Source organism: Nelumbo lutea, chromosome 8 (genome assembly GCF_056320005.1).
Source record: "Nelumbo lutea isolate HS-2025 chromosome 8, American lotus-T2T, whole genome shotgun sequence".
Taxonomy (NCBI): Eukaryota; Viridiplantae; Streptophyta; class Magnoliopsida; order Proteales; family Nelumbonaceae; genus Nelumbo; species Nelumbo lutea.
The window spans coordinates 30647753-30675190 of NC_142691.1; the positions used below are offsets into that span (position 1 = coordinate 30647753).

The window sequence follows — 27438 nt, forward strand, 5'->3', positions numbered from 1 at the left end:
TCACAGGTGGGTTTTGATTGCTCAAAACTCTTCCAATACCTTGTCTTTCAGGCATTATAGATTTTCACTATACTATAACATTAATTATATATTTATTTATGCATAATTAAAATGGTTATTTAATTAATATTAACAACATTGCACAACATACTTATTTATTTATTAAATAAAAGCTACATATAAATAACAAAATAAATACACATACATTCAAACAAACAATATTTATAATATCAGTACTTAATTAATTAACTGTATGTATTATAAAAGTGATATTAATTAATTGTAACTTTAATTGAAATTACACTTTAGAATTTTTGAAAATTAAAATTTTAATTGATTAACAACAATTATTTTAAAACCATTTAATTAAATTTTAAAAGTAATCCATAAAAGATAATAAAATTTCAAAAATTCTAAAATGCAAAATTAATTGATAACATTTTAAAATAAAAAAATCAATTAATAAGAAAGAAATTTTATAATTATTTGATAAAATGATGGTGTTATTTATTAAATGAAATTTAGATAAAATACTACATTCAATTTAGATCATTAGAAATAAAAGTTAAAAAATTAATGAGAAAATAGGATAATCTTCACTTTACCCCAACTCATACATTTTTATTTGTTTTCAAGAACTCTAAATAAAATATTTGTAAAATTTAAATAATTTAATAAAAGATAAAAAGTAATACAATTAGGAATGCCATAATGCTCCTTCTAGGGGTGCAACTGAGGTGGGTTGGGTCAAATTGAGGGTCCATTTCAAACCTCAAGCTTGGGCTTGGCCCAACTCAAGGTCTAACCTGAATTTAGCAAACCAAGCTCAAAATTAAACTTAACTCAAGACATCTTAAGTTGTGCTTAAGTTCGGATTGAACATAGAATAGATTGATAATATTTAGATATGTATAGATGTGTAAATTAGGCCATGCTAGATTGGAATGGCACGACTTGTATGCGGCCCGTGCAAGGTGCGAGATGTGATGTGTCATGCTTCCCTTCCCTAAGATACTTTGGAGGATCGACCCAACACAGCCCACAACTCGAGCCCAGGTGGATTCGTGTTGTGCCATGGGCAAGCTGGTCCACAAGTTGAGTCTTGGGTCAGGCCGGGCTACGGACCGGGCCAAGCCATATATTTTTAAAAATTAAAAAAATAACATAAATTAAAAAATAAACAAAATTCTAAAAGATCTTAAAATTTTATTTTATATAAATTTTAATATATATAATTGTTTATATATATGATATATTATTTAATTCTTGTATATAATAATTGTATGTATAATAATTATTGTTATTATATAATTATTATATTATATATATATATATATATATATATACTGGGCCATAAACCTAAAACCCTAAGCCTGAGGGCCCATACGATTGTGCTGTGCTTGGCATGGCCCATAGTCCGTTGTGCCAGGCCGGCTTACAATGATGCCCGATTTACACTTTTTGATATATGTATACCGTCAAATGTTGGGTATACTCGGATCGAGGCTCAGGCTACCTAAAGTCTCAAGTCTCAATCCAAGTCCAACCGGAATTTAGTTTGGGATGATTTTTTTTTTTCCCCAACTCAAAGCCCAAAAACTCAAGCGCTATATATGCAAAAACTGTGGTTGGACCGGGTCGAGCTCGGGTTGGGTCCGCCCTAGTTATACCTCCTTTTGTCATACGTGCGTTGCACGTTTCCCTGCTGAACTCGATGATCTCTTTTGAGATACGCAAGTAACGCCACTGCTCAGGCGCTCAAAGCACTTACAGAGTCCAAACCCTAAACCCTGCCAGTGGCCTTGTTGCATAGAGCCGCGGTAACTGCCTTCTGCTTTTCCCGCCATGGAAGGCTTGGAAATGCAGGAATCGTCGCTCACCATGGAAGAAACCGATGATCTCTGCAGCTCTATCTTCTCTCGATTCAGCAACTCCACTCAAGAAGACCATCAGCGCCTCTGCGCAGTCGTCGGCGCCATGTCTCAGGAACTCAAAGACCAGAACCTCCCTTTAACACCACTAGCTTACTTTGGCGCTACCGTCTCTTCTCTACATCGCCTCTCAACCGAATCCGAAGCTTCCGATCCTGTAATTGCCGGTCTTCTCACTCTTCTGTCCATGGTTCTCCCGAGGGTCTCCGTGGCTGTTCTTAGAAAAAAAAGGGATTTTGCATCGGGGCCGGTGGTTCGAGTCCTTCGTAATCAGTCTGCAACCGTTACTGCGTTGACATCGGGATTGAAGTGTATTTCGCATTTGCTCATAGTGGGTGACAAGGCTAGTTGGTCGGAGATAGCTGACCTTTATGCGCTGCTTCTTGGCTTTGTCACCGACTCTCGCCCTAAGGTAATCTTATAAGCTTCATTGTTTCTATCATGTTTTGCAGGATAAATTGCAGTTTCTGTCCAGTTTCTAATCATTCTCTAGTTCAAAATTTTATCTTTCTACAGTTAAAATGAACGTTCTATTTAATTCGTGCCTGGTTTGTATGAGGATTGGTTTATCTTGATTCACTAATTTTGTTTCTTCTTAATTGCGTTATTTCAGTCCGAATTTTGTCTTTTTCCAGTTTAAAGATTAATATTCTTATGGACTAATTGGGCATCTCTTTTTCATTAAATTTTTTCTTATTAACATTTTCACGAAGTTTGCATTTTTTGGTGGTGGTGGTGGGGGTGGGGGGGTCTTGACCATTCATTAAGGTTTTATTGGCATCCTGAAAGAATTAAATTAACTGCATTATTAAGGTTATGAATTGTGTCTTTCATAATTCCATGGCAAGCTACATATGTAACCTCTTATATTATGTGTGTTGACGAAGTTGAGTGGATGGTTATTAGGTGAGAAAGCAGTGCCATCTTTGTCTTCGCGATGTCCTGCAAAGTTTTCAAAGATCAGCAGTATTGGCACCTAGTAGCGAAGGGATCACAAAAGTCTTTGAAAAGTCTCTCCTGCTTGCTGGTGGATCAAATTCTACTGCATCTGAAGGATCCAAGGGAGCTCAGGAGGTTCTATATATTCTTGATGCTCTAAAAGATTGTCTTCCTCTTATGTCATTGAAGTTGACGGCTAGCATCCTAAAGTACTTTAAGTCTCTTATCGAACTTCATCAGCCACTTGTTACTAGACGAATAACAGATTGTTTGCAAGCACTTTGTCTCCATCCAACTTCAGAAGTTTCACCTGAACCATTGCTTGATCTTTTGTGTTCGTTAGCATCTTCAGTATCTGTCAATGAGAAGTCGGTGGATGCCATGACCTTCACTGCTCGCTTGCTTGATGTTGGTATTAGAAAAGTTTATAATATGAATAGGCAAAATTGTGTGGTTAAGCTCCCTCTTGTATTCAATGCACTTGGAGGTTTGCTACTTTCATTCCCATTTTATTTCTAAATTCAAATTCGTTCATTTGTTCTTGTCAATTTCTGTGAGATTGGGACATCCTCATTCAAGTTGATATTTTTTATTGTTTTGAACATGACAATATCCATAGCTATATTTATCTTCATATGTCTATGTGTCTGTATTTATATCTAGAGGTGAATTTATATAATATATGACATGTAATATATGTATAAAATCCATGTTATGCTTTGTCTAATATAAGATATTATACAATTTATTAAAAAATATAAGATATTATATATATTTTGTATTATATGTCTCATATTACAATGCTTATGTATGCAAGCGGCTACTTTAGGACTGCATCCAGTCTACCCTTCCCAAGACCCCAGATAGTTGGAACCTGCATTGGGTAATGGCTTTTTTTTTATGAATACATTGGGTAATGGCTTTTTTATTATAATATAATTGCAAGCTGGGCCTAAAGTATTGGGCCATTTGGGCTTGATGAGGGCCTGGGCTGTACACAAATCCTAAGCCCAAGCCCTGAAATTTCCAGGCTGGGCGGGGGCTGGGCTACAAATGATCACCGCTATCTATATTCAGTGATTTAAAAGCTCAAGGGCCTTTTAATGCAGGATGCAAAGATCAAGGTCAAGTTCACCCCTTTACAAAGCATGGTACAAATTTTTGAAAAGAAAAGTAATACACAAAAATGCAAACTTGAATTTTAAAAGAAATTGCTTTGAAAAGCCTATTGGCTCAAAATAAAATACATAAGCAGAACATATAAAACATATTCAAAGTAAAAAACTGTGAAAATAACAACAGACATATGTGTATTGTACCAAATTGCTTTAAGCACTAAAAAATTCAAGCATGTGAAACTTTCAACGTGCTTATTTATCTCCTAGTCATAGTTTTCAAGGCGCCAAGGCGAGGCTAGGCGACAAGCGGGCGCCTTGTTGCCTAGTCGCCTAGGCGATGGATTTTTTTATGTAGAGAACATAGATCCTAGGGTAGTTCCCTAGGTACCATAACCATATTTCCTTAAGAATTATTCATAATTTTCATAAGAAAAGTATAGAGTTCATGAAGTATAGAAAATCAACATATTCATGAGAAGAAAAAGAAGGAAAAGAAAATTAAAAAAATAATAGGGGCTGAACCCTTATTTTTGTTATAGGAAAAGAAAAGAAAATGTGTAGTAGTAGTAGTAGTAGCAAATCTATTGGGGGCGTCCATTTCTACAAACTGTTACAAAAATAGTAGTAGTACTAGTGTACAAACAATAATGAAAGGTAGTTTGGATGTAACAAAAAAAGGCATGTTTAAAAAGGGAACATGCTTGGACTAAGGTGCTAGGTGTACTGGGCACACGCCTTTTGAAAGGAATCACACCTAGGTTTAGGTGAGGCACATGCCTTAAAATGTGCCTCACTTGTGTGCCTAGATAAAACATCTGTCTATCTATCCCTCCCTTTGGAGGGGACTTGCGAGTAGACATGTTTTTAACACATAATTTTTTTTAAAACTTGATGAAAAAGGGATTACAAAAAGAGGTTGTTAGAACCAAAACCCTTTACAACAAAACAATCCACCGCCCTATTAACATTGAGCCCAATACAAATGATGTATATGTACTCCTTGCTTAGCTAATCCATCCACCAAGCCATTAGCAGACTCTCTGACCCATCTTACATGAATGTGCATCTGTCTTGACAACATCTTGAACCACCCGAACTCATTTCTAAATTGTGATAATACCCCTTCACTTTTCAACCAACCAATGATTATCTTTGAGTCCCCTTCTACAATCAGCCTTGTGATTCTCATTTCTTTTGCTTTTTGTATCCCAACAATTGCAGCCATGAATTCTGCTCTGACCAAACACCTTGATCAATTGGTCCCAAAAAACAGACCACAAATATTCCCACCTCCATCTTGTGTCACTCCTTTAATTATAGATGGACCCGGATTGCCCAAATTGCTTCCATTTAAATTAAGTTTCATCCACCCATCTATTGGGGGAGGCCATTTCTCAATGGTTTTTTGTTTTCTTGAGGAAGAAAGAGCTATTGATCTCCAATTTCTATAAAGTCTTACACTGAAAAATCTGAAAATAATTTCAAAGTCTTCACCCAATGTGCTTCTCTTACTGTAAGTTGTAGCTACTTTAATAACTTCCCCCATATTTCTTTCTCTATCCTCAAATGTTCTCAAGTTCCTCTTCTCCCAAACTGTGCATGTGCCTCTTAGAGAAGATGGGCTAAAAAGCCTTTCCAAGCAAATATGAGGGATCCACTTGCAACCAAAAAGAGAGCAGAATCATTCCCAAGTACAACAAACAAAAGGACAGGAGATTAAGAGGTGGTAAGCAATTTCACCATTCAACTTACACAAAATGCACCAGTTAGGAGACAAGGTCCACTTTGGTCTCTTCTTTCGCAACAGGTCACATATGTTGATGCTTCCATGATACACTTCCCTACAGAAGGCACTGACTTTTGGGGGGATAGGGGCACTCCATACTTCTTTCATAGGAAAGGACAAGGATGAAGAGGTGGTCGCAATGAAAAAAAAAGGATTTACAAGTAAACAAACTTGACAGACTGAGGGACCACACCCAACTATCACCCACAAAAACATAAAAAACCAGGTTACCCAATATATTCAACTGGCATGACACTATGGCGATTTTAGACTCTTTTCTCACTAATCTCAAATTCCATGCTACCCCAGAAGAGGAAGGAGCCCCAATGAAGTCAGACACAGGTTTCTCTTTAAGGCTTGAGAGAGCATACAAAGCAAGGAAAACATCTTTTAATAGGAGCTCTCTGACCTTTACATCTTCCCAAAATCTAATCCTATTACTAGAAGCTGGATTATACCTGATAACCTCAAGATATTGAGGGAGGATACCATGCACTGCTTTCCATGGTGCTGCTTGATTAGCCTTTTACAGAATATTAGCATCCCATCCATTCCTTGATAGGCCATGAACACTTGAAACCACTTTGTGCCACAACCTATCATTCTCAAAGGGGAAGTGCCACAACCACTTAGGAGAGCAATGTCTTTCTTACTAATGTTTCCTGGTCCAACCTGCCCACTTCTTTCTTTTTAACCACCATCCCCCATCTTACCAAATGATCCTTTTTTTTTCCGTCTCCTGCTTCCCAAAGAAAGGCCCTCATTAATTTCTCTACTCTCTTCACAACCGCTTGTAGCATCCTAAAAACAGACATGAAATAAATAGGGAGATTTGCCAAAGTGGATTTTATAAAAGTGATTCTCCCCCCTAAAGAAATATAGTTCCTTCTCCAACATGCTAATCTTTCCTCACCTCTCTCCAAGATTGGATTCCAAAAGCTAATAGACCTCGGGCTGCCACTTAATGGTGATCCTAAATATTTTAAAGGCTGCTCTCCTCTCTCACACCCCAAAATTTCATCTAATGAGTCTAATTGCTCTTCAACATTTAGACCAACCACCACACTCTTGCTCCAATTAACTTCTAAATTAGACATTCTTTCAAATAGGCTCACCACCAATTTCAGATTTTTCAACCTCGGTTCTGTTTTCCCCATCACAACAAATCAAAATGTAATTTGCAAACTGAAGATGGATTGCCATCACTCTATCTCTCCCCACCACCCAACCATTAAGAAGATGCATCTGACTAGCCCTAGTTATCTATCTACTTAGAACCTCCGCCACCATAGTGAAGAGGAAAGGGGAAAGGGGGTCTCCAGTCTCCTTGTCTTAGACCTCTGCAGGCTTCAAAATAATCAACCACCACACCATTAACAATCACCGGAAGGTGGCTTGTTTTCTTACACGACAATTCTCCAAAACCACAATTTCTCATGATATTAATTAAGACCTTGCAGTCCACCCCAATGACAACACAACGTACACGACGTTCAGCATTCCACCACCTAAGATTGAACCACCAACCATCGTGGCACTTTGTTGTTGGGGGCCATCATTTGGGCCAACCGCACCAAAACGGAATGGGAGGCCAACATCTGCACCAACCCTCCAACACCTAATGGGGCAAGGGAGGGAGTTGCCCCTTCCTTTTTCTTAGGCCTTTTTTGGGCCTCAACACATTCATTTGCAATAAGAATTTGATCCACAATCTGTCTATCCTCTTAAGCTTTAAAGAGAAACCTGTGTCTGATTTCATTGGGGCTCCTTTGAAATGAGAGATTATCCTGAATGAAAGCACCTTTGTAATGAGAGTTTATCGAGGGGAGAACTTTCTTAATCCTCAGAGACAACACCTTAGCTATTATTTTATAAATGCTAGTAACCAAGCTGATAGGTCTGAAATCCTTCAGATGACTAGCATTAGACTTTTTAGGCACCAGAGTAATAAAGGTGGAGTTAATTCTAGGATTAATTATCCCCTGACATTCTTGATGAAAGGCCATTGTAATCCTGACACATGTCTACTTGCAAGTATATGGGGTTGGCAACATGAATCCTGTTTCACCATTCCATTCTGTTTAAATGCCATATCCATTGTTAAATTATGGGCACTTAAATAATTTCTAACTACTTTGACCCATGTCCTTTTTCTACACCCCTTGGGGCCCTTGCCCTTTTAGCCCCATCAACTTGCAATAGATTACTTCTTACAGGTGCTGTTATTGGTCTTCTATGCACATGACCAAAACCATCTTAGATTTTTTTTTTTGATGAATAAAACCATCTTAGATTCTTAGTCTACTTTCTCACATTTTATCACTTATTGTAGCTATTCCTAGGTTCTTTACAATGACTTCATTTATGACCCTAGCCTTTCTAGTTTTCCCACTCATCCATCTCAGCATGCCATTTCTGCTACACTCATTTTTTATGAGAATTTGGCAAGTCTTAGTGCCAGCTGCCAACCTGATGCAACCCTCCTCCATCCAGGCTTGGGAGCGGCAGTGTAAGACAAGCTCACACTGGTGGAGTTCAACACTATGTATTATGTATGTATATATAGGGAAAAAAGTAATTTATTAATATATAACACATGCTCTTTTGTGTTTCTGACAGAAATTTTGGCCTGTGAGCATGAGGAGGCCTTAGTTGCAGCCAATGATGCATTGAGAAGTCTAATACATGCATGCATTGATGAAAGCTTGATTAAACAAGGAGTGGATCAGCTTATGGAAAATGCAAAGGGAGAATCACGAAAATCTGGACCAACCATAATAGAAAAGATATGTGCTACTATTGAGAGTTTCCTTGGTTATCGATATAATGCAGTTTGGGACTCGTCATTTCAGATTGTTTTAGCAATGTTTGATAAGTTAGGTACTATCTTTATTTCTTGTTATTCCTCTCAATTATATTTCATTTCTATTCAACAAATTCTTGTTATCAAAGATATACAAGCTTGTTCTTTGACCTGTAACTGAACCTAGAAGTTATGCTATTACCAATGATGACACCATGTTGGACTGTTGGGAGGTTGCAACCTCAAAATTTCTCAAAACCTACATCTTTATCTGTGTTGTAAGCTGCTAATAAAAATGTATCTTGATCCCTGAATAGAAAAGTAAAAAAATAGCAAGTCTAAGGACTTGATATATGGTTGCTTAAATCATAGAAGTGCAAATGTGCAAGTGGCTCAGTGATATTGAGTTTCTTATGTTTGTAAAAGCTATTTGGATAAACTTCTTTATAGTTTCTACCTGGGGTATAGTAAAAGCTAACATTTTTGCCGGAGCTTGGTCATTTATCAATATTGTTGAATAATTGTTTTCAAATGTTCAGGGAAATATTCTTCTCATCTGTTGACGGGAATAATTAAGAGCTTAGTGGACTTGCAGAAGCTGCCAGATGAAGATCTCCTCTACAGAAAACAGGTAACTAGAATTTGTTAACATGTGCAGCATGTTTTGCTTGTCAACCTTAATATTCTGCAGCATTTTTAATCTTATTCTCTTGCAATAAATTCATTCGGTTGACTATGTCAATACTACAACATTGTCTCGACATTTTTCAGATAAAGAAGAATTATATCCATAATTTGAATGCGAGTGAGGTATCAATTATAAATCAGGAGAGAGTTGCAGGAATTTTTTTTGAGGTACTTAAAAGGTATCTGCTTATCGCCCCATTCAAGATTAAGAATAGAGTTTTTTGAGTGGCCACTTAGGATCAATATTGGGCTGAATGGTTTGAGAAACTCCCTAAGTTTGAAGAAGTTAGGTGAGCATAATTTCCAGGGATAAGTATATGGCTCTGGGTTGAGATGGTTTATTCGTGTCCCTTTATCAATAGTGTTGGAAGACCATCAAGTTGGATCTTCAGGTTTTTACAAAATTTCATCAAAGAGGTGTAATAAAAAAGGGGCAAATGCTACTTTCCCTGTCGTGATTCCATAATGTGCAAAAGCAGTCCAACCCTGATTGGTGGGAACTCTTTACAAGATTATAACTAAAGTTTCCCTTTAAGGTTGAAATTAGCGGCTAGCCCTTCCCTCCCTGATTACCCACTGCCAAAGGGCCATTATTCAGGATAGGCAGATTGTTGATGAAAGCCTTATTGCCAATGAAAGCTTGCAAGAGATGATTGTGTTAGGCTAAAAGGGATGGGTTTGTAAATTAGATCTAGAGCAGGCTTATGATTGAGCAGACTGACCTTGTTTTGGAGAGGGGTTGCAATGATTATTGGTTTATTATTTAATGGTGTTAATAGGTGATCAGATATGTCAAAAACACATATTGTTCAGTTATAGTCAATGGGAAGGTGGAGGGTGGAGGGTGGAAGGGTATTTTGAAGCCAAAAGGGCACTGAGGCAAGGTTACCCATTATTACAATTTTTGTTCGCCCTTGTTATGGATGATTTGATTGAACTCATAGTTAGAGCATGTAGCTTTGGTTTAATTCATGGGAGGAGAGGAATGGTAGAGTATTTGACAAGAAAGGAGATCGAAGAGATGTTATATAAAGTTTTGCTATTGAAAGGAGTAATTCATTGGATAAAAATTTCTCAAGGTATTGAAGAGCTTTTTGGTGCTGAAGGCAATGGTGATTTACTTAGGTGGTAACTCGGTGCCCAGCTCATCAATGCAAAGAAACTGCATTTTTTGATAAATGAGTAAGATGCAAAGAAATTACATTTCATTAAAAAGGAAACTACCAGAATTAGGTAAAATGAAATTAAAGTTTGATTGGTAGCAGCATGGGTAATCCAGGACCATTGAGTGGTGGAGTGACCTTTAGGAACTGTTAATAGCACAGTTCTAGCTCTCTATTCAAGTCCAATGGGATACAGGGATTCAGCAACAATGGTATTAAAGCTGTGCTGCAAAGATATAAGAATGGTAAGGTGTTGAATCTAAAAAACATGGTGGTGGAAGGAGATCCAAAAGCAGTTGTGAGCTGGCTATGCAAGAAGAATCAGGTCACATGGCAGCACTTGAGTACAATGAAGGAAATACAAGAGATGGGAAGAAGAAAAAAATTACAGAATATAAGTTAGCTGTTAAAGTGTGAGGCTGTTTTGTAATTGCTGCATGGTCAGGATGTTCCTTGGGTAGTTGGGAGTTAAGATTTTTTAGCTCCTTCCTTTGTAATTCTGATTCTCTCAATCATTAATAAAATTTCATTGTTATTGATAAAAAAAGACTTTATCATTTGCTTCTAATGAAATTTAATGAATCTTATCTATCAGAAAATAATAAATGGGTTAGCTGGTTCAGCCAATGATATGGTTGGTTCATGTTTAAGCAGGGAGTGAACAGACAAGAATTATTTTGGGGACACTGATGACTGTGATGTAACATATACATATTTTTAGGGTGGAGTTTGGAGGCTGCAGAGCCTTAGATGATGGGATTTTCCTATGTACTTATTGTTCTTGGATTTTTTTCAATAAAATCTGAAGTCGTAAATAGCTTTTTATTAGATTAGTGAGTCTATTCCCACAAGATGTGCTGGATTTATTTTGCTTGAATTGTACCTCTTGCTAATTGAATTAACAGGGAGTTTATTACCTTTGTCATCACTCCATCTATATTTTACCCATTTATAGAATTCTTGCCACCATATATCTGGGTTTGTTTTTTTTGTACCTTTAGCTAATTGAATTAATGGGTATTTAATTTGGTTAAAATAGTGGTATAGAAGCACCTAATAGACATGAAATTTTGCTGGGTTTTGTTCCTCATGATTTACATTTCCTTCTTGTGCATACTCACTTTTAGTATTGCCACCATTGTCATTCCTAGAAAGGTAGTAGATAAATTGCTGGCTACCAGAGGCCAACCAAACCCTTTTAAAATCATTGAACAGTTGTATTTTATGTCAACTTGCTTCAAGTTTTACCCTTGCAAAATCATTGGACAGTATAGTATTATGTCAATTTCAAGTTTCAATTCAAATTCATGATAGTTGACCTTGATGCTATGGCCTATGGATGCATTTTGAATTTTCAGCTGCATGAATGTATTGGATCAGCTCTGGGAGCAATTGGACCCGAAACGTTCTTAAGCCTAATACCTCTTAATTTAGAGGATGAAGACATTACTGAGGCCAATATTTGGCTGTTTCCTATTCTGAAGCAATATACAGTAGGTGCCCATTTAAGTTTCTTTGCAAAGTCAATTTTGGGCATGGTTGGACTCGTAAGGCAGAAAGCCCGGATGGTATGAACCTTTTTCTCAACAATGCTTTTGGCATTCTTTGTTTTAAGTGTGGAGTGATATAAGTTTCGTCTTTTCTCTTGCAGCTTGAGCAAGAAGGACGACTTTTCTCTTCAAGGAGTACTGAAGCACTTGTGTATTCACTATGGTCCTTATTGCCTTCCTTTTGCAACTATCCTGCAGACACTGCTCATAGCTTTAAGAATCTAGAAAATTCCCTATGCACTGCCCTTCGTGAAGAGCCAGATGTGCGTGGAATCATATGTTCCAGTTTGCAGATTCTCATTCAGCAGAACAGGAGATTGCTGGAGGAAAATAATGATACATCTAATGATGATATTAGCATCCCCAAGCATAAAGCTATGGCCTGTTACACACCACAGGTTGCAACTGACAATTTAAATGCACTGAAGGCATCTGCCCCCAAGTTATTGCAAGTCTTATCTGGGATATTCATGAAAGCTTCAAAAGATTGTGGTGGATGTTTGCAGGTATATCCACTTTCTATTAATGAATAAGTTTTTTGATCAATAACTGCTTTGTTTTATTAAAGATTTAACTTAAATAGAACAGGTGAGAGATAAACTATCTTAATTCTTCCTGCATCAATACACAAAATTACAATAATGCCCAAAACCTTTGATCTCTTCCCACCCCTCTTTTCACTAGTACATCTGCAAAAAGAATTTGCACTCCTCATAACACATTGCAGTTTAATTTCTGTATTTTATGTTGGCCAGTTAAACTTCTTCCTTTTGTTATGGTAGCACCAAAATCCATTTTCCTCCTTTTGCAACCAACCTACTACCAGCTTTGAGTCTCCTTCAACAATCAACTTTCCAATGTTCAACTCCTTCCTTTGCACTTCTTCCAAGGCTGTCAAGACCTCAGCTCTTAACCTACACCAATTGGACCTGAAAAGAAAGCTAGTATTTTTCCCCTTCATTCCAGAATACTCCTCCAATGCCTAAGGGATCAGGATTCCCTTCATTGATACCATCAAAGTTCAACTTTTTTTTTTGATAAATACCATCAAAGTTCAACTTAATGAAGCTGCTAATATTTAGAGACCAAATAGGGGATATAACAGCCTTAATTGGACTTGAAACAGCCACCTACTTACATTTTCTAAGAAAATCAGAATATTGCCACAATGTGACTGTAAATTTATAGCTTCCAACTCTGCCTCTTCTTCAACCAAATCAAAAAGAGCATTTCCTTTTTCAAAAGTTGTGAATATAGTTCCTTTGAGCTTTAATCGTTGCCTTGCCACCTCTGCAATCTTCTTCCAATCCTGAACCTCTTCCTTCATTTTCAGCTACCAGCATCTTATTCAACTCTTCTTTCCTTCCTGAACATCCATCTTACACTTCCAGCTCCCTCTTGCTATGATTATGGTCTTCCCTTCTTTTCTTCCTTCAGGGAAAACCAAGTGTTTCCTTCCTTTTTCAAAAAGTTCAAACAGGGCAATGAAGTTACCTCTGTCATTCCTCCTCTGCTTCATATCTTCTTCCTTCCATCTCCATAACACTTCCATTACAAGCTCTTTTCTTTGTGCATGGCTTCTGCAACAAAGTTCTTGAACCACACAACAATCTCATCTCCTACCAGAAACATCCACGATTTCTTCAGCTCCCTAATCTTCAAAGATACTTTTCCCCAACTCTGACTTCTTCAAACTAGTGTTTTAAAAGCGCAAGGGCCAATTTGCGCCTGAGGTGCAAGACGCAAGGCGAGGCGTGCACCTTTTTATGCAAGGCACAAAAAATACAAAAAAAAACTAAAAAATAAAAAGAGTCAGAAAATTCAAGAAAATGCCAAAAAATAAAAAAATGCAAAATATTCAAAAAATATTAAACATAATGTTAATAAAAATATAAACTTAAATTTTAAAATAATTGTTTTAAAAAACCTATTGTCTAAAATTAAAATACATAAACATAACATGTAAAGCGTATTCAAATGAAAATTTAAAAATAAAAACAAACATATAAAGCATTTTCAAGCATGTAAAACCCACAATCTCTTTTTCTCCTCAATTGCATTGCTTCAAGTAGCTAATGTGATGTAAAACATATTGCATTCTTGATTCTATGAGTCGCCTTTGTACCACACCCCTCGAGGCAACCCTGAACAAGTCTATTTTAGAGTATGAAATTCTTATTTCTCACATAAAAAATAATGATTTTATCTTTCATTGCATTTTAAAAAGATATTTTGTTGCAATGAATGAATGAACAACATTAGCAAAAAAGCAAAAAGCACAAAATTTTAAAAAGGCACACGCTTGGGCTGAGGGGTGCGCCTAGGACCTGGGCGAGGTGCTTACCCAAAAATGCACCTAGGCGCGCCTTTTAAATCACTGCTTCAAACAATTTTGGCTTCAAACTTCACAACTGTCCTCCATATGACTTTTTCCAGTACAGAAAGGATAAATAATAACTACAATCCGTTTGATAGAAGGAGCTTGTGCAGAAAAATAAGCTTAGATTTTCATTTATTCTCCAAATAACTGCCCTTGTAGGTGTATATGATGCTCAAATGGACATGAATAGAGCATTATGCCAACTATATGGGATAGGCTCCTTCACTATTTTAAGGCCCACTTTCTCTATGAAATTGTTTAGACCTTGGATATTTCCTTGTTTATCTAGAACCATCTACTTAGATAAGACTTATAAAAGACCATTTTGTAAGGTGCAATGAATGATCTTCTATGACATGCCCATGCTATCATAGTCTAATTTCTCTCATTTTGTCCCCTATTAGGATTATTACTAGATTCCCATCAGTGCATTAATTTCCAATTAATGTTTCTTTTTGTTACACATCTGTATTTCTGTTTTACACATTTATGGACTGTTACGTCTTCTTTGCTGGAAACTCTGTTTCACATACTTTATAGCCATTTTTATAAAAAGTTTTATTTAATTATTTATTTCACTCTGCTCCACCATGGATGCATATTTTCTTTGTTTACCCTAGGGGTGTTCACGGTCCGGTTTGGAGATCTCAGACCAAACCGGTAAATTACGGTTTGAGAAATTTCCAAACCAAACCAAACCAAACCAGACCAAACTGGTTTTTCACAGTTTGGTGCGGTTTCTAATACGGTTTGGGAACTTGGCCCATTCTATAATTCTATTGGGCCTAATCCAATTAGAAAGCCCAAATAGCTTCCCTAAAAATTAAAACTTAAAGCTTTTATTTTGTTATTTTATTATAAAATAAAGAGTTTCTTATACATTTATAATTTTATGCATTCAATTTAGATATATTTTATTATATATAATATTTATACATCTTATACTCATTATATTTATACATTTACATTATATATATAATTTCAGTTTATGGTTTATGGTTTGTTTCGATTTATGAAATCCAATAAACCAAGCCGAAACCGTAAACTGTAATTTAGAGAACTATCAAGCCAAACCAAACCGTAAATTCGGTTTTGTTCGGTTCGGTTTTACGGTTTGAACCGTATAATGAAGTAATGAACACCCCTAGTTCACCCTCTCCAAATCCATAGGCATCATTTTGTTATCAGTAATTGAATATGTTTTTATTGATATTAATAATTTAAGATATATACTTCAAACTATACGAGCAGTACAGTCACGTTTTATGTACACCCTTGATATCCAGATACCTGTATATGCCTGGTGTTACAGTGTAGGATATGATATCAGATACTGCATCTGCACGGATACTTATAGATGTACTATATAGCATTAATACATTATGTAAAATGGTACATATTTAATAGATTATACTATAAAAAATCTGCACATATTCCGAACATAATTAAATTTGGCAGGACAAAAGTTTTGATAAATAACATTTAGCTTGAAAAGATGGATAGAAATGTATGGTATAATCTTACTACATGGGATACCCATGTTCCTAAATCCTAACCATCTCCAAGATTTTAGGATATGGAGAGTTTTATGTATGCTTCACACATCTCTATCTGTGTCCATATGCATGTCTGGACATCATAGAGATATACATATACACAGCTATGCCTTACCCTCACTCCATAGTATGATCATCGCATCAAAACGCTACAACCCAGGGGTACTCCTCCCTAGTTATTTGTGTATTTACTTCTTCACAAGCTAAGGACCCAGCAAGGTGATTGGCTGATCTAGGGATCCACACAGCAATTCTATGGGCATAATCATGTTCAATCTCGCTCTTGTTATTGGACCAAAGCGGAGGAAGTGCTAACTTAGATGCGAACAATCTGAAAGAATACGCTAATATATTGCTAATTTCATCCATATTATATTGAATTCAATCTTCTTTTAAACTCCCCTTCTGTTGTCATAGCATGTGACTTGATTTCAATCAATTGCAGTCCACAATTGGTGAGCTTGCTTCCATTTCGGATAAGGATTTAGTTGAGAAGTTCTTCAAAACCACAATGCAGAAGCTTCTAAAAGTAACTCAAGAAGCTCAGGCTCATAAAGCAAAGCAGCTTAGAAATTCCAGTTCTATGCAGATTGACAATTCAGCCAATGAAAGTTCACCATCACTTTTGAGGTAGTTTTTCTTCCCTATCATTCCTAGTGTATATGTCTTATCTTCACTAGCAGTCTAATTGTCCATTCTATTTTTTCTATGCCAGTGTTCCACATTTAATCCCTAGTTGACTAAAAATTTGCCAAGATAAATGTATTGATCTTCCTGATTTCAGGGCACAACTATTAGATTTAGCTGTGTCACTTTTGCCTGGGTTGGATGTCAGAGCAGTTGATGTGTTATTTCATGCAATAAAGCCTGTTTTAAAGGTTTGTAGATACTACTTAATTATTAGCTTCTATGCGTTAACACAGGAAAGGTTGCAGTTATTTTGAGTAAAATGTTCTTATTATGCAGGATGATGAAGGCTTTGTGCAGAAAAAGGCATACAAGATCCTTTCAATTATCCTTAGGGTATTAATTTTTCTCATTGTTTTGTTTTTCATTTTATTTTTTGCGGATTTAAGTTTTATCACTTGTTCATAGAGGCAATGATTATTGTGTCACTTATTTTCTTTGGGATCTATGCCAAACCTTTATGTTGTATCTGTTTTGGTCCATGTGAAAACATAGATGTATAGGATGGATAGAGATCCAGGATTCAAGGGGACTTGGTAGAGATTTTCTAGATGAAATTCCTGGAGGTCATTTTGGCCATCATATTTTTTTTTTTTTGATAAATGAGTGAAATTTTTTGGCCATCATATTTGTGAACTCCAATTTTTGAAAATGATCACTGTATTTGTATTAGACAAAATGTACATGAATTCTAATTTTGGTGGAATTTGTAACCCTGATAGACCCACTTAAAGTCCAGCAAATACTTCCATTCTGTCTAAAGAAAGCTCCTCCAATATCTTCATCCTTTATGTTACCAAGGGAGTTTCTATCAAAATATTTAAATTCCAATTACTGGACTCACCAAAATAATTTTGTTGGCTCTAAAATCCCAATGGATTTAATATGTGTCTTAGGAGAACTCACCCCTAAAACCTAGCTGTTAGAGGGAGGTAACCCATGCACATATATACCAAACAACAGTAGCTCATACTACTGATGTAGGATATCTCACATTAGCATCCCATACTACTACTAACGTGGGAAAAATGGATTGTAACATTCCACCACACGCAGGCTGGCTTTGCACTAGTCCACCTAGTCCCGGACGAACATTGCAATACTGACGTTACCACCTGTGCTGCACGATTGCAACTGGGAGGCATGGTGTTGGCTCTGATACCAATTGATACCAATTCTTGGGAATTGGGGTTCAAGAATTCAGGAGAGTTGCAGAGTCAAGAACAGTTCTTGAGAGTTCTTGGTGAGAGGATTACTACGAAAAAGAGAGAGGAAGGGAGAGGGAGAGGGGAAGAGAAAAAAAACTCTGGTGTATATATTTTGCATTTGGTGTTTACATCAGATTTTTATACACCAGAATTTTCTTTCTCTTTCTCTTTTCCTCTCCCTCTCCCTCTCCCTCTCACTCTCATTCGTAGTAATCCTCTCACCAAGAACTCTCGAGAACTGTTCTTGACTCTGCAATTCTCCCGAGTCCTTGAACTCCAATTCCCAAGAATTGGGAATTTTTGTTGGTAATGAGATTAACATATTTTTACACATTCACCAAGAATGCTCTGACACTTCTCTCCTCTCTTATGGAACATGGAATCACAGCTCTCAAGTACTTCCACATAGTCTTTCTCCTTTTTTGTTTTTTTTTGGTAGGCATATAGTGTGTGTGTGTGTGTGTGTGTGTGTGTGTGTGTGTTTGGATTTTGAAGTTATATGTGTGTATAGACTACACTTTTAGATTTAAATTTCTCTAGTTTTATGCCCTAATGTTCTTTCAGTTAATATTCTTGCTAAATTTTCCTGACAGGACCGTGATGAGTTCCTTTCAACTAAGCTGGATGATTTACTTGATTTGATGATCAAAGTGTTGCCGTTCTGTCATTTTTCTGCCAAACGCCATAGACTTGACTGTTTGTACTTCTTGATTGTCCATGTTTCTAAGGTTATTGACAAAACCACCCACATTCTTTGTTCTTGGGATATATTGTTCCAACAGTTTAGTTAATTTCTATTTTACCAAGGGACAAAGAACTTTGATTCTTGTGCATTTGTTATCTGATTGGAGCACCAGATATATTTTAGAAGTTGTAATGCGTTCTTGTTTTTACAGGATGCATCAGTGCAAAGGAAACATGAGATCATTAGTTCTTTTCTAACTGAATTAGTACTTGCATTGAAAGAGGTACTCTAGATTGCTCCTTTGGTTTCTCTTTCACTGTATTATTGGAGGTTACTTTTATTAGATGATTTGTTTCCATATATTTGGTCAATGTTTTGGTGGGCTATCATTGTTAATAGTTGATGCACATATCTGTGCATTCTTATTGCCAATGGAAACAATCATAATCTCCTTATAGTTGATGCACATATGTATCATGTATGCATTTGTTTCATAAGTTTTCTGTGTTGTCCAACCGTAGGCTCTGTGTAGTTATAGTTCGTTTATGTATAAAGTTTCAAAGTTATTGCATAAGTAGTTCAAGAGCTATTTCCTTTGGCTCAAAGTTGGATAGCGGCAATGGATTGGTATACAATAAATATGTATTGAACGTTTTCGACATCAATGGATTAATACTATTTGAGCTCTTACAATTTATGCTAGGACTTGGGAGTAGTGAGTGATTCTCTCTCCTTAAGACATCCACAAAAAATTCTCACATCTTAAGACATATTCTAACAATTAAAGAAGTTCTAGCCTTCTAGGCCCCTGTTTTGGTGATTCTAGGTTTTTTTTCTCTTACTTTCCAAGTTTCCATGAGCAATTACAGCCTTTTGCACAGCCCACAAGTTCTTCATTCAAGGAATTGATTCAAAATCAGTAAATGATTGAAATTGACAAACATACTGTAAGAGCATAGACTTGCATAAAACCATGGCTGGTCATTAGAGGGTATGTGAAAGTTGCAGCTCTGCGTTCATAACATTCAAAAATAAGATGTGCTGATAAAAGAAGAATTGCAAAAATAAAATGTCAGAAATAAGAGAATAAATAAGCACATCCATGGAACACATGTCAGGTTGGGAAATGCATGTAACCGTGTATCAGTCCTATTGTGTCCCTGTTTATAATAAACAGAAGACGACATGGCATTGTTGATTGATCTTGTTAGAAAGGTATTCTTTTATGACAAATTCCTTTCTTGTGATGCTGAAGAATAGACATCTGACTTTCTCTTAATTTAATGAAATTGATGTTATTGATAAAAAAAAAAAGAATAGACATCTGACTTAAAAAGTTAAAGTCCAGGAATCTCCAGGAGTGGCTATAAATACCCACTCACATCCCCAAAAGGAGACACCAGAACAGTAGACCTTAGAATCAGGAAAAGGGGAGTATCAGCCTTGGAGCCTATACAAGGATCCCCAAACAGGTTCAGGATCTGCCATTATCAAGGGAGCTTGAGCTTCCTCCTGTAGCAGCTTTTCAGTGTTTTCACACACATTCTTTTCTCACAAACCTTTAGATCATCAGATCTGAGAGAACTTAGGTCCCTCACTCACTCTCTTCCCATGTTTCAGAGCTCAGATCTTTTGAGTCATCATCACACCACCTTATACATTTCTCTGTGGTTTACATAAAAAACTGGAAGTTTTCTATTTCAGCTATTTTTGTCTTTTTTTGTGTCGAACTTCTCTCATTTCTCTCATTTTTTTGACCAGCCTCTTATGTCTCTCTTTTTAGGTACCCTATGTATCTTCGTCACCTTCATAATGCCAAATTTCATCCCAAAACTCCATTGAAATCCCTATTAATTTTTTAATTTTCTATTTTCCACCCTCTTACAAAGAATTTGCAGTTTTGAGGAATTTGACCTAGATCCTTTGGAACCCTTCTTTTTTGGTTCCTTAGAAGTTTCCTTCAAATTACATTATCCCATGCAGTTCATTAAAAAATTCTACATCTACACTTAGTTCTTGAATTTCCTTTTTTTCCTCACTATCCTAGAAAGAATTTGCATTTTCAGCAGTTTGACCCTGCAAGGAATGGTAAAATCTTGGGTTGGAACCATATCTAGTCTACCTCTCCCAAGATCCCATGTAACTGGAACCAACATTGGGTAATGCAGTGATTTAAAAGGTGTGCCTAGGCGCATAGGCGAGGCGCATTTTAGGGTAGGCGCCTCGCCTAGGTCCTAGGTGCAACCCATTCAAAAGGCGCATGCCTGGTGCGCCTTGCGCCTTAACCTAGGCATGCGCCTTTTGAAAATTTGACGCTTTTTCATTTTTTTGAGTCTAGCGGATGGGCTGGGGGCTCCGCCCCCGGACCTCCATGCCATGCCCCTTGGCCAGCCCAAACAAGTCCATGTTAGGGTTTTAAATTCTGAATTTTCACACAAAAAATAATGATTTTATTGTTTTAACTGCTTTTAAGAAGATATTTTATTAGGATGAATGAATGGACAACATTACCAAATAGGGGGTGGCGGCTCGTAGAATTAGGAATGTAGTATGTCACATTAGCTACTTGATTTAATTGAGAAAAAAGAGATTGTGGGTTTTATATGTTTGATTTCATTTTTAAATTCTCATTTGAATATGCTTTACATATTATGTTTATGTATTTTAATTTTAGATAATAGGTTTTTTAAAAACATTTATTTTAAAATTTAAGTTTATATTTTTATTAATATTATGTTTTATAATTTTTTCGATTTTTTTGGCATTTTTTATTTAGCCTTTTTTTTTAAATTGTGCGCCTTGCCTCAAAAAGGCGCACGCCTCGCCTTGCGACTTTTTTGCGCCTTTTGCTTTTCAAACACTTGGGTAATGGCCTTTTTTAACAGTTTGACCCTATTAGATTGTTAAGCTCAGTTTGGGAAGAGTGCAAATACAAACACGTACATGCAAATATCCCATATGACTGGTGGTTCGTCAATTTGCTTCTCATTTCTTATGCTAGAGAAGATCTAGGTTATTTCTTGGTTCTGGTTGAAGGGTATTGATTAACTTTATAAGTATTGGTTTCTTCGGTGGTTTGGGTATGTTAAAGGAACTAACTACTCAAGTCTTGGTTATGTTTCATACCAAGATTTAGTTTTTTTCAATTTCTTTTTCCTACACTGAATCACATTGTTTGTTGGTCTTTTTGTCATCATTGGTGTGCTAGACATTAATGTTGCTCTATTATTGTCTTTGGCGTGCTTTGTGCTCGATTTCATTGGCTTCATTCCATTTGCAATATTCTCATGCATTGTCTTTGCAGGCTAACAAGAAGACAAGAAATAAGGCTTATGACATACTTGTCCAAATTGGCCATGCCTGTGGAGATGAAAACAAGGGTGGCAAGAAGGAAAACTTGCTACAGTTTTTTAATATGGTAAAACTCTACTATATGCATATTTCGGATATTTATTTTCCTCTTTTAATCTTGACATTTTTTGCTGCCAATGAATTATTAATGAACTTTTACCTATCAAAAAAAAAAAAAATCTTGACACTTCGTAGTTTCTTCACGTAATGTAAAGGTTAGAGGCCTCTTTCTAAGCTTTTCTTAATCTCTTGTTGGGCAAAAGTTCTTGTGTGGTTGAAATGGATGTTTACCAACTGTCAAATGTTATTGTAGCTGAAAATTTCTCATGGTATCAGGTAGCTGGAGGCCTGGCTGGTGAAACACCTCACATGATCAGTGCTGCAGTCAAAGGTTTAGCTCGTTTGGCTTATGAGTTCTCAGATCTTCTTTCTGCAGCTTATAATGTGCTCCCATCTGCATTTCTCCTCTTGGAAAGAAAGAACAAAGAAATAATCAAAGTCTGCCCTCTCTCTTTGGAAGATGTTTTGAGTGTTGCCTTTCTTTTGTTTGAGCTTGCTGTGAATAACGTTCCCACCTGCCCTAAAAAATTTATATTTGTGTCATCTTTTTAACTGTGTGCTTATGTGTGTATGCCAATTTTTATTATCTTTTACTGGAAATATTTTTTCCTGACTCATTCCGAATGCAGGCTAATTTAGGTCTGCTGAAGGTGTTGGTGGCCAAATCGCAAGCTGACTGGCTGCAAATGCACTTGAAGAGCATGGTCGAAGGACTACTGAGGTGGCAGGATGACACCAAGAAGCATTTTAAGGCCAAGGTTTGTGTTTTTTTTTTTGTACATCCTGAAATTGTGTTTTAATGTTGTAATGAAATGCTTTTCTTCTTTATTTGTCAGTTTGAGGACTGTCTTAACTTTTGCTAACTCCATATTCTTTTGAACTGTGAAAAAGAGTTCGTCAAGCAGCATTGAACTGAGTGCCATGGAGATCTCTAGTCAAATGGTTTACTGATTGTGCAATTAATTAAATTCTTCCAGTTATACTGTTACTTTTCTCCCACCATCTCATGAAAACTGCCTTTTCTTCTGTCCCGTAAAGTTTTCTTCTGTCCCGTAAAGTTTACTTTTCTCCCACCATCTAATTGTTGGATTAAGGATGAAGTTTTGGAAAACTTGTGGTGGGAAAACCTATCATTATGTATAGAATATTGTTGGATTTTTTCTTCTTTTTGAGTTCAGAATCTTTACTTTTTTCTGGTACATATCCTTGAATCTTTGCTTTTTCAAATCATAAAAATAAGCTTATCGTAAACTTGGATGTTGGGGGTCTTGTTTGAGATTTTGGTCTAAAAAGAGTTGAGGGAATCTGCTTAATGATATCAATGATGCTAACCAGAAAGAAAAATAATTTGGGGTCCCAATACAAGGGGTCTTTTCTCTGTGCTTCAATATACTTTATCAACCAAATCGCTCTTTCCCTTGTAAAGATATTTGGTTTGGTCTATCACCCCCAGAGGTGAAAGCTTTTGGAGGCTACTCTCAAAATCATTGACATGGAGCAGATGCTATGAAAGAGACAAAAAATCTAGGTGTCTCCTAATGTGTGTATCTTGAGTCTTAGGAGTAGGGTGAGTGTATCTCATCTATGCTTATCTTGCTAATATTCATCTTTGACGTACTAGGGCAACAATTCTAAAGAGTATATTGGGTAAAAGAATATGCAAGAATCTCAAAAATAAATAACAAAATGCACAGAGGTTGATGGATATCATAGTTTGATCCCATTGGGTTTTATCAAGTGATGAGTGCAGAATTGCTTTAGAGAATGTCCTAAGGGGGTATACTGTAGTTATCAAAAAAAAAAGTCCCAAGGAGACGCTAGATTGTTGTGGGTTATTCTACAAAGAGACAAGTGATGGAAACTTGGGATAAACCCAACTTTGGAAGATTAAAATTGTACTTTGACATATTGTGCCTAGAGAATGCAGGTATGCCTGGCATGAGGAGGTATAATGAAAGATGATGATGCTGCTGGGGAATTTGACATATCCTGCAAATTCTGTTTTGCAGAAACCATAGTTCTCTGGTCTTCTAGGCTGTGGATTTTTTTTTTTAAATAAAAGACATGAATCCTAGGGTAGTTCCCTAGGTTCCATAGTAACTAGCAACTATCATTCATGAAAAATTATCTATAGTTTTCATAAAAAAGTATAAACTTCATATTAAAATATAGAAACTCATACAAATTTGTGAGAAGAAAATGAGAAAAGAAAAGAAATTTCTGAAAAAATAGGAACTAAACCCCTGTTTTTGTCCGAGGAAAAGAAGAAAAGGTGGAAAAAGTGGAGGGTTTGAGAATGTATTTATTGGACAAAATTTTAAGTTCTTCCTTATTAGTTCAGGTTTTAATTTTTTTGAGGGTTCAAGACAGCAAACATCAACATTTGTGTTGATTGAAGTACAATAAATAAGAAAATAATAAAAAGAAATTGGTTTATAAACCCCAAAAATTATTATTTTAGTTTAATAATGTCTATTTTATTATTATGTTCTCAAAAATTAAGAATATAAAGTATTTCATAGCACATGTACAAATTGGCTCAGAAATTAAGCGAGGCTACCCACCTTGACAACTATGGCAGAAACTTTTAATAATTTTGAGATAATTTTCTCTTAATGGCCGAGGATAAAGGGACAAAAAATAAAAGAAAAAATCACTTGGGGAGTGATTCCTCTTGCCATTGGATCATTGGTTATGGATCGGGTGTTGGTACTATCTTGAGTTTAAAGAAACATCTAGAGCTTCTTCTGATTCTGTTTGATCTATTGTGATGTATAATATCTGTTTTTGGCTTGCATTGAGCTTTGTTTTTCTGAGTTACAATTCAGCATAGACTGTACAACGGAACAACAATATTTTTTTTCTTTCAATAAAATTTCCCTTTTCCTTTTTCTCAAAAAATTTCCCTTTTCCTTGTCAAAAAAAGAAAAAAAAATAGTGCCAAGTGATGGGAATACACTTGTGAGGCAATTTTAGATAAATAAGGAGACAATGCATTGAAAATGAATTTGGATAAATGAGGTGAGCATGTGAAATGTTGTAGGTTGGGCTCATTGGTTGGATTTTATGGACAGATGAGCATGTGAACCACATGAATCATCCATTTTCTCAATGATATGCTTGCTATATTGTTTTTGCCTAGATCTCTGTTCAGGAGTGGGACAGTCACTATTATTTAATTGTATTTGATATTGCCAGGTCAAGCTGCTTCTGGGAATGCTAATTAAGAAATGTGGTTTAGATGCTGTAAAAGCAGTAATGCCTGAAGAACACATGAAACTTCTCACTAATATAAGAAAGGTCTGAATGAATTCTTTGAACATTTTTTTAATTAGAGCTTTCTTATTTTGAAATTCAAGTATCTAAGAACTTAATGATTACACAGATTAAGGAACGGAAAGAACGAAGAACTGCAGTGGGCTCTGAAGAAGCTAGTTCGCTTCACTCTAAAGCTACTACATCCAGGTGTGTATAGATGTGGAAGTATTTTGAACAGACCCACTGTTCTAGTCAACTTTTCCTATTTCAGCCTTGTGGAGGAATGAAATGACAAAATCGAACTATTGAATCTATTCTTATTTCTTTAAGTAACATTAGTCCAAGTTCTAAATTTTTTATATAAAATGTTCAGAAGATTTTGTTTGCTTTTAGCATTGGCCTGTAGGGCTGAAATTGCCATATGAACAATAAAATTTGACGTACTCATGAGTTTCTAGTACATTGTGTAGGAGATCCACAGTTCCTCTAGATGACGTGGAGGTTTCTAGAAATCCTCACCTGACATCAATAATCCTCTATTTGGCTCTGTCAAACGCTGATACCCAGTAGTTGAGATGGTCACATGGCACCCCTCCATTAAGGAGGCACGGGATCAAACCTGTATGGCCAGTGGGACATGCACCATGCTCTGCCCCAACCCTGATTCCCCTGTACAAAAAAAAAAAAAAACATACTGTCAAACCAATTTGATGAGATGATGTGTGTGGTATGCCTTCTTGTGAAGGATGCTTTAGTAAAATGATTGCAGTGAATTGCTTTTTGATATCTTAATGCAAGTACCCAAAAATGATTTGCTTATTTCATCTAGACACCATGAACAAATGGCATCCAGTATTGGGCCACTTCAATTCCCCAAGCCATTATTTTATCTCATTTTAAAGTTATATTTTGGTTGACAACAGATACTTTGCCAAACCAAAGCTGGTATTTGACATGGGCTTTGATCGTTGAATAAATTTTCAGGATAAGCAGATGGAATCATACAAAAATATTTTCGGATTATGGGGATGAGGAGAGCGAGGATACAGATGGAGAATACACGGAAGCTGAGATGATGTCTGGTCGACGGAGCAAGGCTTCCTCTGAGTTCAAATCCAAACAATCTTCATTAAGGTCAGTAGCAGAATTTTTTGATTGAGTTATCCAACCAAGCCTATAATATTATTCTGGAATGCCAAGTGGGGATGGGGTAAGGGAATGGTTGGGATTAAACATGTGTCTGGAGGGGAGAGGTTTTAGTTTCAAAAATACGCTAAGATGGGAAAGAATTACGACCCTAAGTCTGAAGCATGCATTATTAGCAAGGGATCATCAAAACTGCATTTAAGAATATTACTTGGGACCAAAGTGATCATGAATAATACCATGACCAGGTCAAGACAAATACATCGATCAGATAAAAGCTTGCCAGAGGACATGCTTGATCAATTAGGAGATGATCCACTTGATTTGTTGGACCGGCAGAAGACAAGGTCATCTCTCCATTCCTCTAAACAACTCAAACGGAAGCAAGATTCAGATGATGAACCAGAGATAGATTCCGAAGGGCGGTTGGTGATTCGTGATGTTCATGAGCGTGGAAAACCAAAGAAAGATACGATGAACGATCCTGACATGGATGCAATAAGCCAAGCAGGGAGCCAAGTGTCTGCAAAGTCATCAAAGCAATCCAAGAAGCGCATGAAAACATCAGATTCTGGGTGGGCATACACAGGGAGTGAGTATGCTAGCAACAAGGCTGGTGGGGATGTGAAAAGGAAGGACAAGCTGGAGCCTTATGCATATTGGCCACTTGATCGCAAGATGCTGAGCCGTAGGCCCGAGCATCGTGCAGCTGCGAGGAAGGGTATGGCAAGTGTTGTGAAATTGACCCAAAAACTTGAAGGGAAAAGTGCTTCACTTGCTATAAAGGGCTTGAACTTCAAAAAGAAAACGAAGAAAAGCAGCAAGAAAAGCAGGTAAGGGGGAGTGGCGTCTGTAATTGGAACCATTGATACGAGGGCCTGGGTATTTATTAGTTTTTATTCTTTGGTTGGTTTTTTTTTTTTTCACCTAAAGAGCTTAGGGGTTACCCAAATCCATCCATTTGAGTTGCGGGTCAAGTATGGTTCGAATTTGTAGAGAGCGAGTAATTTGCTTGTCATTTGTGCTATTCATTTACTGGGGTGTAATGTGATTTTCTTGTAAACCTAAAAAAGTACAAAGTAATCGGAAATTCGGAATGGATACATGCACCCGACTTCTTTCTTGTTGAA

The 27438-nt window shown here is 36.5% G+C and overlaps 1 protein-coding gene across 1 annotated transcript; it reads left to right on the forward strand.

Annotated features, from left to right (window-relative positions):
• The first annotated feature begins 1689 nt into the window (after positions 1–1689).
• On the forward strand, positions 1690–27438 carry LOC148843678 (ARM repeat superfamily protein). The gene is made up of 18 exons (XM_088958773.1): positions 1690–2343; positions 2838–3357; positions 8394–8654; positions 9117–9208; positions 11786–11995; positions 12079–12483; positions 16359–16543; positions 16698–16791; positions 16880–16936; positions 18402–18536; positions 18705–18776; positions 21798–21911; positions 22181–22342; positions 22534–22662; positions 25103–25204; positions 25290–25369; positions 26147–26296; positions 26557–27438. Exons 1-18 carry the CDS (start codon positions 1846–1848, stop codon positions 27143–27145), a joined length of 3855 nt encoding a protein of 1284 aa, XP_088814899.1. The 5' UTR covers positions 1690–1845; the 3' UTR covers positions 27146–27438.